Source organism: Chrysemys picta, chromosome 11, assembly GCF_011386835.1.
Source record: "Chrysemys picta bellii isolate R12L10 chromosome 11, ASM1138683v2, whole genome shotgun sequence".
NCBI lineage: Eukaryota > Metazoa > Chordata > Testudines > Emydidae > Chrysemys > Chrysemys picta.
In genome coordinates, this window is record NC_088801.1 from 68,035,551 (window position 1) to 68,054,283 (window position 18,733).

The window sequence follows — 18,733 nt, forward strand, 5'->3', positions numbered from 1 at the left end:
CTCAAAGGAAACCTGCACAGCACCTTCCAAGGACAAGCCTGGGAGTCTACATTTGTAACTTTGCTAGACACTAAAATTCACGGGCTGAACAGAGACACTAGTGGATTTATGGTTTATTACAGCAATCTATAATCCACGCAACCCCCCCACCTCCCAGCAAGCTGCCTTTCCCTCACACCCTTTCCTTTCCTCCCTATGACTGGAGGGTTGTCAATGGGCCATTTCACCTTGAATGGCCCTGGAAATGTGTGTTAACTACTTATGTTAAACCATCTGCTCCACCTTGTGTTTAGCTGTAACACTTGGACTACATTTCCCAGACCCGAAGAAGAGCTCTGTGAGGCTCAAAAGAGTCTCTTTCTCACCACCAGAAGTTGTTTCAACAAAAGATATTATCTCCCCCGCCTTTGTCTCTCTACAGCTTATAACAACACATACCAGTACAAATTAATCTGTTTATAAGTGGCCCCATGCCCATGCCTCCCATGCCACCTAATGCAAATAATGCTCCATAAATACACATCAGTCTGAGGAGGCAGGGTGTGTCGAATGGGTAGGGCACTTAACTGGGAGTCAAGACACCTGGGCTCTATTCATGGTTTGATGACCGACCTTGCTCAAGACACTTCCACTTGCTGTGCCTCTGCTTACCTCCACCCCCTTTGTTTTCTTGTCTGTTTGAAGGGTGAGCTCCTTAGGACAAGGCCTGTCTCTCATTTGGCTTCGCTGGGGGTGGGGGCCAATCATGGTTGGGGTCTCTAGGCACTTTTTTGTAAAAATTAATTATTATCATTAGTAGTAATAATGATGCTAATTTAACTGTCTGCATTGTACTCTCATTATTTTAGCTGCTGCTATTCCTGTTCATATTATAAAAAGCCATTATTTGAAATAATAAGCACCCTAGGAACACGAAAAGCATTATATAAGCATGAAGTGTTTAACCCGTCTTCACTAATCAATCAGTTTGTTCAACACCCCTGTCAGGAAGGTAGGGAAGGGTTACAGTGTTAACCACATTTTACACACAAGGAAACTGAGGCTATGTTTACACTAACACTTTTGTTGGTAAAACTCTTCTCGGTCAGGGGTGTGAAAAAAACACCCCCGGCCAATGTAAGTTTCACCAACAGGAGCACAGAGTACCGATGTGCACAGAGCTGTGTCAGTGGGAGACGCTTTCCCACCCATATAGCTACCGCTGCTCTTTGCGGGTGGTTTAATTCAATTATATATGAAATTAATGAAGCTCTCTCTCCCATTGGCATAGAGCGGCTACATGGGAGGCCATACAGTGGTGCAGCTGCAGCGGTACAGCTTGCTGTTGTAAGGTCTCTAGTGTAGACGCAGTCTTACAAAGAGGTGAAGTGACTTGCCCTAGGCCCCAGGGAGGAGTAAGAGTGAGGACTAAAACTCAGCAGATCCTGGCTCTGAGCTCAGATGCTTCTGAAGACAAACTAAAGAAGTTTATGTTACAAACTGATTAAAAGAAACAGATATGGAATTATGTCCTGCCACCCGTAATCCCTTGTCTGACATAACGCCTTAGGTCCTGATCCTGAAAACACTTGCTACAAAGCAGAGTGAGAAGAGTCCCACTGATTTTCATACAATTTCTCAAGGCAGTAAGCACTATGGCTTGATAGCAGTTGTGGGATTGGATCCATCACCCACTGAAGTCAATGGAAGGGGTTTTTCGTTAGGCCTGTAGTTAACTAAATAATATTAGCACAACTTTGCAGAATTTAAGGTATTCCCTAAAACAAGCATAGGGCATGCTAAAAATACCAAGCAACCCATATTTCTGTATCTTAGGTAAACCTAGCAAGCTTTTAAATACACGCATCCCTTTTGCTAAAGGCAAACCTGCATTTGCATGCCCAAACTAGGTAACTGCACACTTCTAAGATTGCATGTGCCAGTGTCAAGTTTGCACATATACATGGTAGAGCAGGTGTACTTAACAAGGTCATTCTGGTTCTAGATAAGAAAAGGTTTCAGAGATATCCCTTACATTGAAAAACTGGGCTACCACTGCAACCAGCAATATCTCTAGAACAGGAATGGACTTGTTAAGTGTGCCCTCTGGACAAACATTGCCTACACACGACATGGCGCCCCCCTTTGTAAACGTAGCTTCATATAGCTCTTGCTTGGATTACCCATCATTAACAATTCTAGTATGCACGTACACATCTTATTGGTGAATGCAGCCTCTTTTCTTAGCAAGAGTTTGGTGAAGAGGAGACTGCATCTTTTCTCATTCCATAATGGTATGTAACCGTAGCGTTCGGCCCAGTAGGACGGGAGCAATGGGAAATACCATGGGGCAGCCATGCCATATTTTCCTGCAACCATAAACAAACAAAAAAAGAAGGAAAGAAACAAATTAAAGTATTTGCTCGTGGGCGTCATACAGAAAGTACCAGCTGCGACTGCGCACTGATGAATAGCAAAGATAAAGTCCAAAGGAGTTTATTCTCGCCTTGATGCCCACGTGTACTATTGGTAACTCCTATACAGGATTTTTCTCTGATTGCATAGTAGGAAGTATTGGGTAATATATTATCCTGAGTAATTTCATAGTCAGATGGATGGAGCACTTTACTTTTCTGCCCAGGCCCACTGTAGGTGTCTGTGCACTGATAGACCCTTTCACCAGCCAGGGAAGGGAAACAAACACCACACTGAAGTCCTTTAAAGCCCCTTGCCTCAGTTGTTGTGTGAAATGAAAGGAGACATAGGACACAAAATAAAACAACTCCACTGACAAATGCTGGCTACGTCCCCAAAGGCTTTTCCCTTGCTTCCATCAGCCAGGGGAAAAGAGTAAGCAGCCTTCACAGCCCAGCTTCCTAGATAGCCCACCTAGCCATGTGACCGGCAGGGACCCCCTAACCCTTTCTAGGCTACTGCGTCACCCTGTCACAGGTTCATTACTCCTCTCAGATACCCAGTCACAACTGGAACCCAGGGACACCCCCTAAGTTATTACTTTGTGTCACATAAAATTAAAAAGCAAATCGCGCCTCCATGATCCACAAGTGGAGGGTGCCTCCGAGTACAGCTCTACACACTCCCATGAATTCTGGAATCCGCCAGGGCTGGTTTATAATTTTCAAGAGAGACTGCATGGCAGATGCTTGTAATCCTTTGCATTCTTACCTGGGAAAACGTTCCTAATGTACCAGCCCAGAATGAAATAGATGAAAGAGTCTATCAGAATTAGCCAGCACATCCAGCCAAAAGAAGTATTGTCGCCAGTCATTGGTGAGCTATACATATTGTCCCATTGCAGGCCTGAAGTAAAGATATAAAGAATATATTGTGAAATATGTTGATGAAGTATCACAGTCATGAAGGAGCAAAACTTAGTTTCATATGTGCCCTACATACCTATGCCCTGTTCCTCATAACGAGCAATGTACTGACTTGCATAACTGAATGCAGTTGGGGACAACAGGCTCTGTGGAACAAAGTGGAAAACAAATTTACTGAAGAATTCACAAAAACACCCTTCATTGGGCCTGATCCAGTGGCCAGAGATGTGGATGCAAATCTTGCCCCTGACTTCAGTGAGCACTGGATCCAACACATTCTTGACAATATTTTCAGTGGTGGTCTCTAAAATGGTCTCTATAATTTTGCATATGCAGTTGCTTCTTTGTGCAAAACCATGCATTTGTACACAAAAATCAGATAGTTAGATATCTTAAGCAAGCAGTATTCACATATAGAGGATTTTGGTCGATAACATTTTTTGAAAAATTGCAACTTTGCAAGTTAATCAGGCAGTCAGAATTACTTGAAGCACGGGGCAAAATTAATCCACTGAATTCTGTGGATTTATGTTTGCTTATGCAAGCAATGAATTTGGCTTTTGGAACCTAAACATCTATGATTCCAGAGAAAAATTTTTCTCCAGTAGGAGGTTTTTACTTATGAGACTAATGCCTTGTACTTTATACAGTCCAGGCAATGAGAAAGGTACTCCTGAATGCCACAATGACACTAAGGCCCAGATCCTCAGAGGTATTTAGGCTCCCAATTTGAATTGAAATCAGTGGACGCTGGGAGCCTAAATGCATTTGAAGATTTGGGTGTAACTGCTTTACATTGTAGGATCCAAATGGAGTGCAGGATCTGAGGTTTTCATTGCAGGACAGAGATGGGTTAGTCAGTGAGATGTTTTGCCCCTCCTGCTAAGTCCTTTCATTCCATATCTCAGTTAAGAAAAGAACTGATCATCCTGTTTTTTCTCTTTTGGAGCAAGCATCACATTATCATTCTTGAGATCTGTTTTCACTACTATGTAAAGGGGAATTGGAGGTTTGTGCAATTAAAGAATTGGCAGCATCAGGTGTAATGAAGTCAGCAACCTTCCCTTAAAGCTCTGCCAAAGCCCCTCATTTCTATCCATAACAGCCTTGCTATTCTAGCCGTGGGTAGCTCTTGATCAGAACCTGCCAGTCCTGTAGAAGTCTACTTTGCGTCACGTTGTGCAGTGGCTTGGTGATGTCCATAAACAGAGAGTAGAATGAAGCCACCTGGCTCACATTCATTTGGGAGCACCAGAAGCAAATGTCTGCTCCCAAACACTCCCGCCCCTTTATTTTAATGAGAAAAAAAACTTACCAGCAGACTCTTCACTGAGAAGCTCAAATGATTCTCAATTACCAGCAGCACAATGAAGGGAGAAAAGGTGAGGCTGTAGATAAGGCTGCCAACCAAGGCGGCAATGTTGGTGTTGTTGAAGAAGACACTGATGAGGTAGCACATGGCTATGATGGAGAGGCTGTAGTCCATGAGGTACAGGAACAGGATCACCACATTGATTTTGGGCAGGATGTTGCCAACTTTCAGTATAATGATGAGAAAAGTGACTGTGATTAGAAGGAAGGTGGCGCTTTCAATGAACCAGGCAATGAAATGGCTGCTGGAGTTGACACCCATCATCTTCATGTACTATGGAAAGGAAGGCAGAAAAAGGACAGCTGTTTATTAAGAGATATTTCTGATTATATACTTGTCACTGAAATACTTCAACATACTCTTCTCACACTCTAGACAGTGCATGAAATTAGAGCATGCCCTCTGATTTTGGCATATGCTCTACTTATAAACCAGTGTAGCCTAGCAAATTTGCATCTTCGGACCATCCTGTTTTTGCAGAACAGTCCAGTACAAGAGTGCCATGTCCCAGAAGGTGTACATGGCCCCCAAAATCCAACGCAAATACTAACATTAGCCTCTAGTATAACCGTATTTGTTGCTTTTCTAAAACATTTTGGGTATATGTTAAAAGACTAGTGAGTGGTTTCACTGCAAAGACACTTTTAAAATCTCAGCCAATGAGCTCATTGTAAACGAAAAAGTCAATTTCCCCATTTCCCTCTTACCGAACACTAGAAATCCAGAGCTGCCAGCTGCAACAAAGACTCACTCATTTACATCAGCTGTGAATCTGGCCCTCTCAGCTTTAGGAGCTTAAGACTATTATGTGCTGCAAGAGAAACCTCATTCACAGCTCTCTTCTATAACTGATGCGATTGGTTACATTTCTAAGAAGCCTGCTGCAACTTTAGTTCCCATGGAAAATGGCATCAGAACAAGCTGCGATCAATTAGATCAATCAATTAATTGGTTTGGTTTTTTTTTTTTTTAAAAAGCTCATTAAATTTCCTTCAATGTTTGTAAGTGTCCATTAGTTTAAGACATTTTTTGGTGATCCAGCAGCTGTTTCCATGGGAATGGTAACAGGAACAGATCTGTCTGAGTTCTTGTTGATTGTGGAGGGTGAGGTTTGCAAAAGCCCTTTGGCTCTCCAGGCTGTCGTACATGTTCACTTTGAAAATCCAATTAAATTATGATAGGGAAAAGAGCTTCACTTTGCTTTCAATGCAGTATTTTCCCTCTGGTAGGTGCGACGAGCAAAGAGCTCCCTTTTGCTACAGATGACGTAAAATACGACACCTGGGGCATTCTACTGCCTGGGGGCCAGCCCCAGTATCAGCCTCTCCTTTAGATACCCAGGGAACATTGTGTCTGCTGAGTTTGCCAAACCCTCCTGATCACATGGGGTCTGGGTCCAATCAGGGACACAAGAGACAAGCCATGAGACTTATGTGACTAGATTGCCCTGAGCGACCTTTTATGAAAAATCAAGATGACAAAAAGCTTTGCAAGACAGTTTACAGAAACAAAGCAGCTCCAGCAAACCATTGCAGCAAGTTCAGAAACACAGGTTAAACCTGAACCCTGGCTGTGTGTCAGTTGATTTTAGGTTGGAGTTGAACATTTCACATAGCTGTCCCCCATTCCTCACTGAAAAAACCCTCTAATAACGCATCAACAACTTGTCATCCCCATCCACCCAAATGGAAACTCGCAGTTGAAGAGTTGGTTTATTTGCCGAAATGCTAGTCAGCCCCCAGCTCTCATTTTAACAAAAAAAAGTAAGCGATTTCCCTTCAACTGTGATTAATTCATTTCATTGACTCCATACATTTACATGTTTAACATGTGCATTTTATACATTGAAAACAGGGCTTTTAACATGTGTGCCGCTCCAGTCAATGTCACATCATCTATCCGCTACATTCCAGATAGAAAATCTAGTCATAATTTCATTAAGGTACCTCATAAAGCCTTAGATCTTTCTCTTGAACAAGCTTTTTCACAAAAGCAGCTATAAACAGTGACCAGGCAGCCATCAGAGCAAATGGAAGAGAGTAGGTCACACTGCTTAAGAACCTGTAAAAGGCAAATGCAGGATTTAGCTGAATAGAAAACGTGCTAGGTGAATATACGTCTCAAACTAATGCTCTTTGCAGAGGAAAACCATGCTCATATTTTTAAATGTAGAGTATAATTAATATTAGAATAAGAATATTTTGCACTTACATGGGATCTTCCAGCCAAGAACCTCCAAACAGTTTAAAAATATGAATGAATTAACCCTTTTTACCCCGCTATCATGTAAGTAAGTATTATTAGTCTGATTTTACAGCTGGGGAAACTGCTGCACAGAGAGATTAAGGCCAACATTTTCAAAACTGTGTGCCTAAAGTTAGTCACCTAAATCCAAAGTGCTGGGAATTCATGACTCCGAATGAAGTTAGTCAATACAGTCAGCAGATGATTACCATTTCTGAAAATCAGGCTGCTTATTTCCCTGCCTATTTATGGATTCAGGTACATGACTTGACACCCACATTTGAAAATTGTGGCCTACGTGTCTTGCCCAGTGTCAGACTGTGACAGAACCAGCATTAGAATCCACGTTTCATGACCCCCAGTCGTATGCTTTAGTCAGCAGACTTTCCTTCCGCTCAAAAGGAAGTAGTAGTGGTAGTAAATTGAACCTACTGTATTTGAAGATTATTAACGGATTGTTTTTCCACAGTAGATTAACTTTAATGAACATATAGTATGTTCCCTTTCTGGTGAAAAAAGCCAATATTATTTCTGCAAAAAGTCTCAAATGAAACTATTTCAAATGAAATAAAAATTTCATTTTGTTCTGAATTGTTTTCGTTGAAAACTCAAAGATGTCATAAAAAGCAACCTATTTTCATGAAATGTTTTGATTTCGATAAAACTGCATTTTTCAACTAAAAAGAACGTCAACCAGGTCTCCAAATTTCAGCATTTTTCATATGTTACGGTACAATGACATATGAGATTGCCACAACTCTGCCTGTAAAATGGTAACTGAGTGGTAGCAGTTGATGAATGTTGACTTTATAACAGCTTCTATTGCAGCGTCATTCCACAGCTCCTGGGTATTTTAATAATTGAATGAAATGGCATCTCCTGAACTTTCCAGGTGGGGGAAAGAGAATTGTGAAGGTGAGTTGTTTTCTTGGCAGCAAGAATGCGAGAAAAGCAGCATACAACTCAATACTAAGTGCTCCAGGAAATAGTTCATCATACTACATAATGATTTAACAATAAAAATCCATATTTTTGCCGTAAATAATTGACATTTTGTCTGAACTATTCCTGACCACTTCACAGTCACAATAAGATGGCAGACCATTTGCATGTGAATTATTTTATTGTAACCTATATTTAGGAGAATACAACTCTCTTTCTCTCTCTCTCTCTCTCTGATCAACATATAAAGTTAACAAGCGTCCTACAGGATACAGCTAGATTTTTATCTCAAGTGGTACAAACTCATGCTTTTAGTATGAAATGTTCTGCATTAAGAATGGCCATACTGGGTCAGACCAAAGGTCCATCTAGCCCAGTATCTTGTCTTCCGACAGTGGCCAATGCCAGGTGCCCCAGAGGGAATGAACAGAACAGGTAATCTTCAAGTGATCCGTCCCCTGTCACCCATTCCCAGCTTCTGGCAAATGGAGGCTAGGGACATCACCCCTGCCTAACCCTGTTCAATCCTTTCCGTTGGCCCAAGTGGAGTCAGTTATACTTCCTCTGTAGAATGATTGTCCAAGCCAACATGCCGCACTGAACATCCCTCACTGCTTTAAAATACATTGAAAATGGCTTTTCACACATGCTTTTACCCAGCTCGGATGCCGCCTCTGTAATAATTCTGAGACATCACAATCCCAGGATTCCATTTCTTATCATAACTGTCACACCCAGGGGCCAGCTGGTATAAAGTGGTTTGGCTGTATTGAAGTCAGCTGAGTTATGCTGATTTACACCAGCTGAGATCTGGCTCAAGGCTCAAGGTGATCAGAATCTAAAACTCCTTACTTCTGTGCCAGTCTGTTTATCAAGACTCATTCTGGTTCATACACCATTCATACTGCATCACGTGGTATAACAGGCAGTTAAGCCTGACAGCCCAGTGCACTGGAATCTCATCTGTCTTCCCTCATCATTGCTGAGAGGAGGGTTACAACCTCATCTCCTCTATAGCTCTTGCATCACCTGGGAGAAAGGCATATATAGCAGAACTGCACACTCTGAACTGTGCCTAAACAGGAACAAAGGACATTGGCCTAGGCAACAACAAAGGATTTGTTGGACTCTTGAGTGAGTCAGTTTTGGACTGCGATGAGGTAACGCTCACCTGACTCGGGGAGGGGGGGAGCAAAGCCAAGAGGGAAGAAAGGACATGATAAAAGGGAGAGACATTTGCCATGCTCTTCCTCTCTCTTCCACCTCCATCTACAGACATCACCACCAAGCAACTGAAGGGCAACCAGCCAGCCTGTGGTGAGAAGCATCTAAGTTTGTAAGGACATTGAAAGTGTTAAGATCAGCTTAGAATGCGTTTTGCTTTTATTTCATTTGACCAAATCTGACTTGTTATGCTTTGACTAATAATCACTTAAAATCTATCTTTGTGGTTAATAAATCCGTTTGCTTATTCAACCTGAAGCAGTGCGTTCAGTTTGAAGTGTGTCAGAGACTTCCCATGGGATAACAAGCCTGATACAGATCAATTTCTTTGTTAAATTGATGAACTCATATAAGCTTGCAGCATCCAGCAGGTATAACTGAGCACTGCAAGACGGAGGTTCCTAGGGTTGTGTCTGAGACTGGAGATACTGGCTAGTGTCATTCGGTTGCACAATCCAAGGAGCAGCTTACATGCCAGAGGCTGTGCGTGAACAGCCCAGGAGGGGGGTTCTCACAGCAGAGCAGGGTAAGGCTGGCTCCCAGAATCAAGGATTGGAGTCACCTAGCAGCTCACTGGTCCGGATAACACCAGAGGGGAACGTCACAGTGAGAGGAGGGTTACAACCTCATCTCCGCTATAGCTCTTGCAGCACCTGAGAGAGAGGCATATATAGCAGAACTGCACACTCTGAACTGTGCCTAAACTGGAATTTCTGGAACAAATAATAAATACTGCAACTTGAAGTAATATCAAGTAACTTAAAGCTCATATTTAGGCTCATAAATTTACGGACTTTTTTTTGCTCAATAGATGAGTTTCCCAGCTCTAACCTACTATCTGCATTCATACACCTACTGGAATAGGCCAAGACTCCTGAAGTCTAATCCCAGCACCACCAGTGACTCGTTATGCCTCCGTTTCCCTGTCTATAAAATGGGGATAGTAATTTTCACCTACAGTACTACCTATGGGAATTATGATGATTCACATATTTATAGTGCTATGAAGAGACAAAGCACTCTGGTGAAAGCCTCGTCCCACTAGAGTCATTGGGCGTTTTGCCATTGATTTCAGTAGGGCCAGAGTCTCATCCTGGATCCTTTAAAACAACAACAAAATATTTCTTTAAATCTTCAAAAAGATTCTCTTTTTCTATTATGATTTTCTTTTCATGGGAGCACGGCTTCGAGGAAGACGGTAAGTCCCAACCATTGTAATTATCCTGCTAATGTATAACATGTTCTGCAAGTCATTGTCGTTGATAAGAAGTAATGGGCTTAATCCGCAGCAAAGGAGATTTAGGTTAGATATTAGTAGGGTGACCAGACAGCAAGTGTGAAAAATCGGGACGGGGGTGGGGGGTAATAGAACAAGCCCCAAATATCGGGACTGTCCCTATAAAATCGGGACATCTGGTCACCCTAGATATTAGGAAAAAATTTCTAGCTATAAGGGTAGTTAAGCTCTGGAACAGGCTTCCAAGGAAGGCTGTGAAATCCCTATCACTGGATGATTTTACAAACGCTGTAGACAAACACCTCTCAGTGAAGGCCTAGGTTTACTTGGTCCTGCCTCAGTGCAAGGTTATGGACTTGCTGACTTCCTGAGGTCCCGCCCAGCCCTACAGCTCTATGATTTTATGATTGTTTCATTTTAAACAACTAAAAGCTCATGGACTTACATGTCCTTATTGTAGCAGGGGTAGGGAGTGGCCTGGACTTGAACAGCTATTTCTTCTGGACTCTTCCCAGTCTGCAACTCAATGATTGCTCTCTCGATACTGTCCTGGATATAGATAAAGGCTCGGCTGTAGATCTGGCTCTGCGAGGCTGAATTATGTGGGCCCACGGTCCAGATCCTCTCCCTGATCCTATTTGTCGTTTGGGAAATCCTGCTGCTCATTCGGATGGTGTAATTGACCAGTGGAGGAAGGGAGAGACTGCTGGGAGTTGCTCTCCTCTGTCTGCTACTGCTTGATGGTAGCTTGAAAATGACACCTTGAGAAAACAAAGTGAAGTTTAATTTTCAGTCAACAATGGTTGCAGTAGGATAGTGCCACGTATAAGTATCAAATCTGAACTTCTCATTTTTATAACCCTTTTGCATATTAAAACCCAACAGTCTTTTAACTAAAGAGCCTACTGCTGACAGAACAAGAAGTAATGGTCTCAAGCTGCAGTGGGGGAGGTCTAGGTTGGATATTAGGAAAAACTTTTTCACTAGGAGGGTGGTGAAGCACTGGAATGGGTTACCTAGGGAGGTGGTGGAATCTCCTTCCTTAGAGGTTTGTAAGGTCAGGCTTGACAAAGCCCTGGCTCGGATGATTTAGTTGGGAATTGGTCCTGCTTTGAGCAGGGGGTTGAACTAGATGACCTACTGAGGTCCCTTCCTGCCCTGATATTCTGTGATTCTATGATTCTATGCTCAGGTGGATATGCAGTTTGTTGTCACTATCAAGGATGTCAAAGTAGAGTGAGCTGTTGTTGCTCACACTGTATTTATGCTGACATTTCAAAAACCGACTGGTGATTCTGGGTGCTGAGAACCCACCCTCTGAAAAGCATACCCTTTTAAGTTGTTCCTACTTCAGCACTCCGTATTGGAGGTACCCCAAATCACTAGTCACTTTTGGAAAACCTTGGTCTTAGAGCTAACCCGACTAGAAAGACTATTAATATTCCATATACAGAGTATCAAATCTCATGTATGATAGATTTACAGGAAATCAGTTTTAATAACTACTGATACATCACATTATTAAGATTAGTAACGTTTCTGTTGATAAGGGAGATGTTTTTAATGGTGGCTGAATTATGGGATATTAAAAAAGAACAGTTTATGGGACTTTCAAGAAAGTCCTGAGCTCATATTCCGATACCTTTAAAAACTAAACCAAGGACACACATAAGTTCCTTTCTTTTTCCCTACTTGATATGATAGCCAAAAGTTAATGGGCCAAATTCATCTGACTTTTATGAATGTAGTTCTCATCTGCCAATATACGTCTCCTACAATAATGGGCTATTTGGTTTCATTAAAGCATTTCAAGAACATTATGATCTGCTACAGAAAGGTGTGGTCTCTTCATAGTACTTGCTTTACATATCCCTTTTCCTCTACAGGCCTATCTGGAGGACAGCTCTCTATCCTGGAGATTCACCAAGGGTTCCCAAGGTGCTCAACAGAAGACCATACTGACACCTTGCCAGGATACCAAAGGCTACCTACACCTAGTCTGCATGACAAGGAGCAGATTGTAGCCCACTCTCGTCTGTGATAAGGAGGCATGACCATGCAATAGGTCATGGCTGAAGACTGCAGGTTGAGCATTGTTTGCTGGGACCTATTGTCTTCCTAATATAGAACTCTATGAATAGCACTTGACTCATGAACTGCACTTTGGCTTCTGCACATGAGAGCAGGGTAAAAAGGGTTGATTCATTAATTACATGAGCATTTCTGTAACTGAACACAGCACTTACTTCCAAAAAGTTCGTTCCTCAAAAAAAGTTCTTTAGCTACCATTTCCAGCTCCTCTCTGTTTTTTGCCACCTGAATGCGATCAAACGACACACAGGAGGATACATTTACTGCCAGGGTAGATAATGTGTTCAGCTGATTGATGATGTCGGCGTTGTTCTGCAATTCCAACCTTATATCATCTGGGGGAGGGAATGAAGCAAAAGAACCATCACTTCATTATGCCGTTAATGCTAATAACAATGGAAAAAACAATCACACTAAACATTAATCGTAAAATATTATTCTGCATTTATCAGGGCAATGAATGCATGTGGTTGACCCAATTTTTAGGTTAATCATTCTTAACACATTCATCAGTTTGTCTTTGAGAGAATGCCAACTATGGAATGTGACAGCCGTTTCAAACCAGAGGTTACTGCTAATCTGCTGGTTTTTTACACTGTGTATGATGTTCTCCATTCATTCCACGTCCAGTGATTTTCAGTGTAATCACCATGTCTGTTTTAGCTCAGTAGAGAACGCAATCAATTTTATCCAAGCCCGTCAAGTAAGAGCTAGGTCTGCCATGGTGCTGTGTGTATTAGACCTGTTAATGCAGCCAATAAAGGTACTGCTGTCTTCTGGCTGTTGTACATGGTGACTACATAATGCAGTGTAACTAATGTGGAACAGCGGCCACGAGAATGATGGTTATGCTGCAGTTAGGACAGGTGATTGCACTCAATAGGTGACTATGTTCACAGATTTCATTCTACACAGCATGCTGATATGGGTCGCAATGAGCTAGACTCACACCTGATCTACATCAGCTTCCACTGGCATAAACAAGGGCTGTGTTGGAGTCATTGTGGATTGTTCTTTGAAAACATCCACTCAATGTGCAGTGGCGGTCAAAAAAGTGAACAGAATGTTGGGAATCATTAAGAAAGGGATAGGAAATAAGACAGAAAATATCATGTTGCCTCTATATAAATCCATGGTATGCCCACATCTTGAATACTGCATGCCAATGTGGTCGCTCCATCTCAAAAAAGATATATTGAAATTGGAAAAGGTTCAAAAAAGGGAAACAAAAATGATTAAGGGTATGGAACGGCTTCCATATGAGGAAAGATTAGTAAGACTGGTACTTTTCAGCTTGAAAAAAGAGATGACTAAGGTGGGGGGGGGAGATATGATAGAGGTCTATAAAATCATGACCGGTGTGGAGAAAGTAAATAAGGAAGTGTTATTTACTCCTTTTCATAACACAAGAACTAGCAGCCACCAAATAAAATTAATAAGCAGCAGGTTTAAAACTAACAAAAGGAAGAATTTTTTCACACAACGCACAGCCAACTTGTGGATTTCCTTGCCAGAGGATGTTGTGAAGGCCAAGACTATAACAGGGTTCAAAAAAGAGCTAGATAAGTTCATGGAGGATAGGTCCATCAATGGCTATTAGCCATGATGTGCAGGGATGGTGTCCCTAGCCTCTGTCTGTCAGAAGCTGGGAATGGGCAACAAGGGATGGATCACTTGATGATTACCTGTTCTGTTCATTCCCTCTGGAGCATCTGGCACTGGCCACTGTTGGAAGACAGGATACTGGGCTAGATGGACCTTTGGTCTGACTCACTAGGGCCATTCTTATGTTCTTAAAGTGGCTGCTACATTACTCCACTGAGGGAGTAGGGAGGGAGGAGCCTGAGAGACCTGAAAACTTTAAAGCAAAACTCCAGTTCTGATGTGAGTGAACTATTAAAACCACTTCCCATCAGACTTCCAATTCACTATTTGGATGGATAATTATGTCTGAACAGTGTCCTCTGGTGGCCAGAGGGGATTAATACAATTTACTCCAGAGATTCCCTTGCAATATCTATTTGACTAACATTCAGGATCGGAGCCATTTAAACTAGGTCCTTTGATTTTTTAAGACTTTTTCATAGATTTTGAGGCCGGAAGGGACTATTATTATAATGGAATGCTAAACCGTATTACAAGGTTCAGCCATTAGGTGGCACTGTGTTCATTTAAAGCAGTGGTCTCTAACCTTTTTACACACAAGATCACATTTTGAACTTAAGATCAACCCAGGATCTACCTTGCCCCTTCCCCAAGGCCTTGCCCCTTCCCCAAGGCCCTGCCCCTTCCCACCTCGCTCACTCCATTCCCTCCTCCCTCTGTCGCTCGCTGTCCCCTATCCTCACTCACTTTCACCGGGCTGGGGGAGGGGATTGGGGTGCAGGAGAAGGTGAGGAGCGTGGGTTCTGGGACGGAGTTTGTTTGCAGGAAGGGGTTCCAGGCTTGGGGTGCAGGAGAAGGTGAGGAGCGTGGGCTCGGGGGGGGGGGGGGGAGTTTGTTTGCAGGAGAGGGCTCCAGGCTTGGGATGCAGAGAAGGTGAGGAGCGTGGGTTCTGTGGCGGAGTTTGTTTGCAGGAGGGAGCTCCAGGCTTGGGGTGCAGGAGAAGGTGAGGAGCGTGGGCTCTGGGGGGGAGTTTGTTTGCAGGAGGGGGTTCCAGGCTGGTGCAGAATGTTGGGGTGCAGGAGAGGGTGAGGGATGCAGGCTCTGGGAGGACGTTTGGGTGCAGGAGAGGGCTCTGGGATGGGGCAGGGGGTTGGGTGGCAGGAGGGGGTGAGGGGTGTGGGCTCTGGGGGGGAGTTTGTTTGCAGGAGGGGGTTCCAGGCTTGGGGTGCAGAGAAGGTGAGGAGCGTGGGCTCTGGGGGGGAGTTTGTTTGCAGGAGGGGGCTCCAAGCTTGGGGTGCACAGAAGGTGAGGAGCGTGGGCTCTGGGGGGGGGAGTTTGTTTGCAGGAGGGGGCTCCAGGCTGGTGCAGAGTGTTGGGGTGCAGGAGAGGGTGAGGGATGCAGGCTCTGGGAGGAAGTTTGGGTGCAGGAGGGGGCTCTGGGCTGGGGCAGGAGGTTGGGGTGTGGGAGGGGTGCAGGGTCTGGGAGGGAGCTCTGGGTTGGGGGTGAGGGTCCAGAAGGGGGTGCAAGGTGCAGGCTCCAGCCGGGAGGTGCTTACCACAGGCCGCTCCCAGTTGGCAGCGCAGCAGGGCTCAGGCAGGCTGCCTGCCTGCTGTGGCCCCACGCCGCTCCTGGAAGCGACTGGCTGCTGGCACATCTCTGCGTGCGGCCCCTGGAGGAAGAGTGGCAGTGGGTCTCCATGCACTGCCCACACCTGCAAGTGCCACCCCCGCAGCTCCCATTGGTCGGTTTCCAGCCAATGGGAGCTGCGGGGATGGTGTTGGGGCAGCGCACGGAGCCACCTCACCCCACCCCTTCCCCCAGGGGCCACAGAGACAAGCCAGCAGCCAGCCGCTTGTGGGAGCAGCGTGGGGCCGTGGCAGGCAGGCAGCCTGCCTGAGCCCCTGCACTGCCGGACTTGTAGCGGCCCGGAGATCGCGATCGAATGGCTGAGGCTCCAGGACTGACCAGTCGATCACGATCGACGAGTTAGTGACCATTGATTTAAAGGAACCTCAGCCAGACCTGGCAGACGATTAAAGGATCTTATGATGAACACGTCAGATGTGTATATGCAAGCTCTGGAGCCAGTCCATATCTGGGACTGGAACGTGACAATTATCATCATCTAGTCTGACCTCCTGCGTAGCCCAGGTCATAGAACCTCGTCCAGTAAACCCTGCATCAAGCCCATAACTTCTGTTTGAGCCCTAGCTTATCTTTGAGAAAGACATCCAGTCTTGATTTAAAGACATCAAGTGATGGAGAATCCATCATGTCCCTAGGCACATTGTTCCAACGGTTAATTACCCTCACTGTTAAAAATTTGCACCCTATTTCTAATCTGAATTTGTCTAGCTTCAGCTTCCAATCATTGGCGCTTTTAATGCCTTTTTTCTGATCAATTAAAGAGTCTTCTGGTATCAGAAGTCTCTTCCCCATGTAGGTACTTGATGACCTTCTCATAAACAAACTAGGGGTTCCCAGAGAGGAGTTATCAGTGGTTCACAGTCCTGCTGGAAGGGCATCGCGAGTGGGGTCCCATAGGGATCAGTTCTGAGTCTGGTTCTGTTCAAGATCTTCATCACTGATTTAGATAATGTCATAAGAGAGTACACTTATAAAGTTTGTGGATGATACCAAGGCCAGAGGGGTTGCAAGTGCTTTGGAGGATAGAATTAAAATTAAAAATGATCTGGACAAACTGGAGAAAAAATAGATTTTTGAGATCTATTATTTAACCAGGTTTTAATCCATTTAATATGGAAAACAGTAATTTTGTAGGGTGTTAATTTTTTATCAGAATGTCATGCAGAACTAACTCAAATGACTTACAGAAATCTATTATCTTGACATAGTGACCTTTCTTGACCAAACTAGTGATCAGTTTATGATGAGATACATTTGTTTGACAAGCTCATTTTTCATAAAACCACGTGGATTGGCATTAGTTATGCTACCATTCTTTAATTCTTTACTGATCATATCCCATATCAGCCTTTCTGAGATTTTTCCTGGGATCACTATCAGGCTAACTGACCTATAGTTATCTGCGTCATCCTGTTTACCTTTTAAAAAAATATTGGTATGACATTAGCTTCTTTAAAAAAAAAAACATAGTAACAGGTTACATTTCAGGAATCCCACAGCTAAAAGACTGGCTTATGCATCTGATAATGTGTTTTGTGTTACACACTGGATGCCACATAAGACATATTTATGGAGAGGATGAGTGGCATTGGACTAAGGCACAAGATTGGGACTCAGGAGACTGCACTTCAAGGTAAAATCTGCCACAGAATTCCTGTGTACCCTTGGCTAAATCATTTAATTTCTCCATGCCTCAGTTTCCCATCTGTAAAACAAGGATCATAATGCTCCCTTTCTCCCCCCATCTGTCTTATCCATTCATAATGTGGGCACTCAAACCACATTGCTCAGGACATATGCTGATATTTCAAGAGGGTGGAGGAGGAATCTTTCCAGCCCCACAAAGCATGAAGCATTGCAAATATACACTATGGATGAGTTTGATTGGCACTAAAACATCAGCTACTGGCTAGCAGGAATAGTTACACCAATGGGCTAAGGCAGTGCAGCAGTTGTGATGTTCCAAGCACTGTTATATAAATAGGAGGTGTATGAATAGCCACTTACCCAGTTCATTTATTTGGCTCAGCAGTTCGATAGCATCCAGCTTCACCATGAGTTTGATAAAAACTTGCACAAATGGATTCTGCAGGGTATCCTATCAAATGAGAGAGAGCGAGAGTGACAGTCATCCCCTTTGGAGCCCCTCCATGTTTCTTATGCCTTTCTTGAGCCTCCTCGCTTCACTTGATTTCTGTTACGGTGAGAAAACTTTAGCCAATGACGGTGTCTTACAGCCCTCTAAGGGCCTGATCCAATGGAAAACACTCACATTGATGTCACCAGGCATCGGATTGGTTCTGGACAGTTCTTAGGCCTGAATCCTTAGTGACACGGAGATGTTAAAGTATGTGCACATGTCATTTCTACCCACTTTTGGTCTATCTACGGGTTTGGAGCCTGCAGGAGCAAGCGTCCCAGCCCAGGCCAGCAGGCTGGGGTTGGTGAGGTTTGCCCTAGCGCTCTAAAAATAGCTGTACAGCCAATGCTTTGATGTTGTGGCTTTGGATCTCCAAACCCCCCCCCCCCCCCCCTTAGGCTTAGAGCCCAAGGTCCAGCCCTGTCTATAGAACATTCACATGAGCCGTGCTAGACTGGGTCTGTCAACCCTCCTGGGAGGCTCGCACCCGTGGGCTCCAAAACGCTGTGCAGACCTACCCCGTAAGGGCTCCGTACACGGTCAGAGCACAGCACACAGGGGCCTGAGAGTAAATGAGCATCAGGCCTTCAGGTTTTAGTTTAGCTGAATCTCTAATAGCTCATTCCACAAATGAGTCCGCTCGGTGGAGAATGTTTCACCTCTGACTCTCCCGCACGCGGCCGTGGATTTTCCAGGAGTCTAGCTATGCCATGTACACTGTGGTGATTTTCCCCCACCAGGACCAGTTAATAATGACTCTGTGTTCCCAAGGTATCATTTCTATAACAGGCTGGGTTCTGTTTCTTAACCAAAAAGAAGCCAGTCATTGCTGCTGAGACTCAAAGTAACTTGAGCATGGACAGTGTTTGAGCAGTGACTTGTTCCTCATGAAGAGAGTCTGAAGTTTTAC

General features: G+C 44.0%; 1 protein-coding gene across 1 annotated transcript in view; it reads right to left on the minus strand.

Annotated features, from left to right (window-relative positions):
* The window catches only part of ABCA12 (ATP binding cassette subfamily A member 12), a 139,099-nt gene that overhangs the window by 61,937 nt on the left and 58,429 nt on the right, over nt 1–18,733 (minus strand). The window contains exons 21-28 of the mRNA XM_024099735.3: nt 17,691–17,781; nt 12,586–12,765; nt 10,785–11,100; nt 6,639–6,753; nt 4,636–4,965; nt 3,397–3,466; nt 3,166–3,300; nt 2,193–2,348 (exon numbers count right to left, since the gene is read on the minus strand). Coding sequence (XP_023955503.3) covers nt 2,193–2,348; nt 3,166–3,300; nt 3,397–3,466; nt 4,636–4,965; nt 6,639–6,753; nt 10,785–11,100; nt 12,586–12,765; nt 17,691–17,781 — 1,393 coding nt within the window. The remainder of the gene's footprint in view (nt 1–2,192; nt 2,349–3,165; nt 3,301–3,396; nt 3,467–4,635; nt 4,966–6,638; nt 6,754–10,784; nt 11,101–12,585; nt 12,766–17,690; nt 17,782–18,733) is intronic.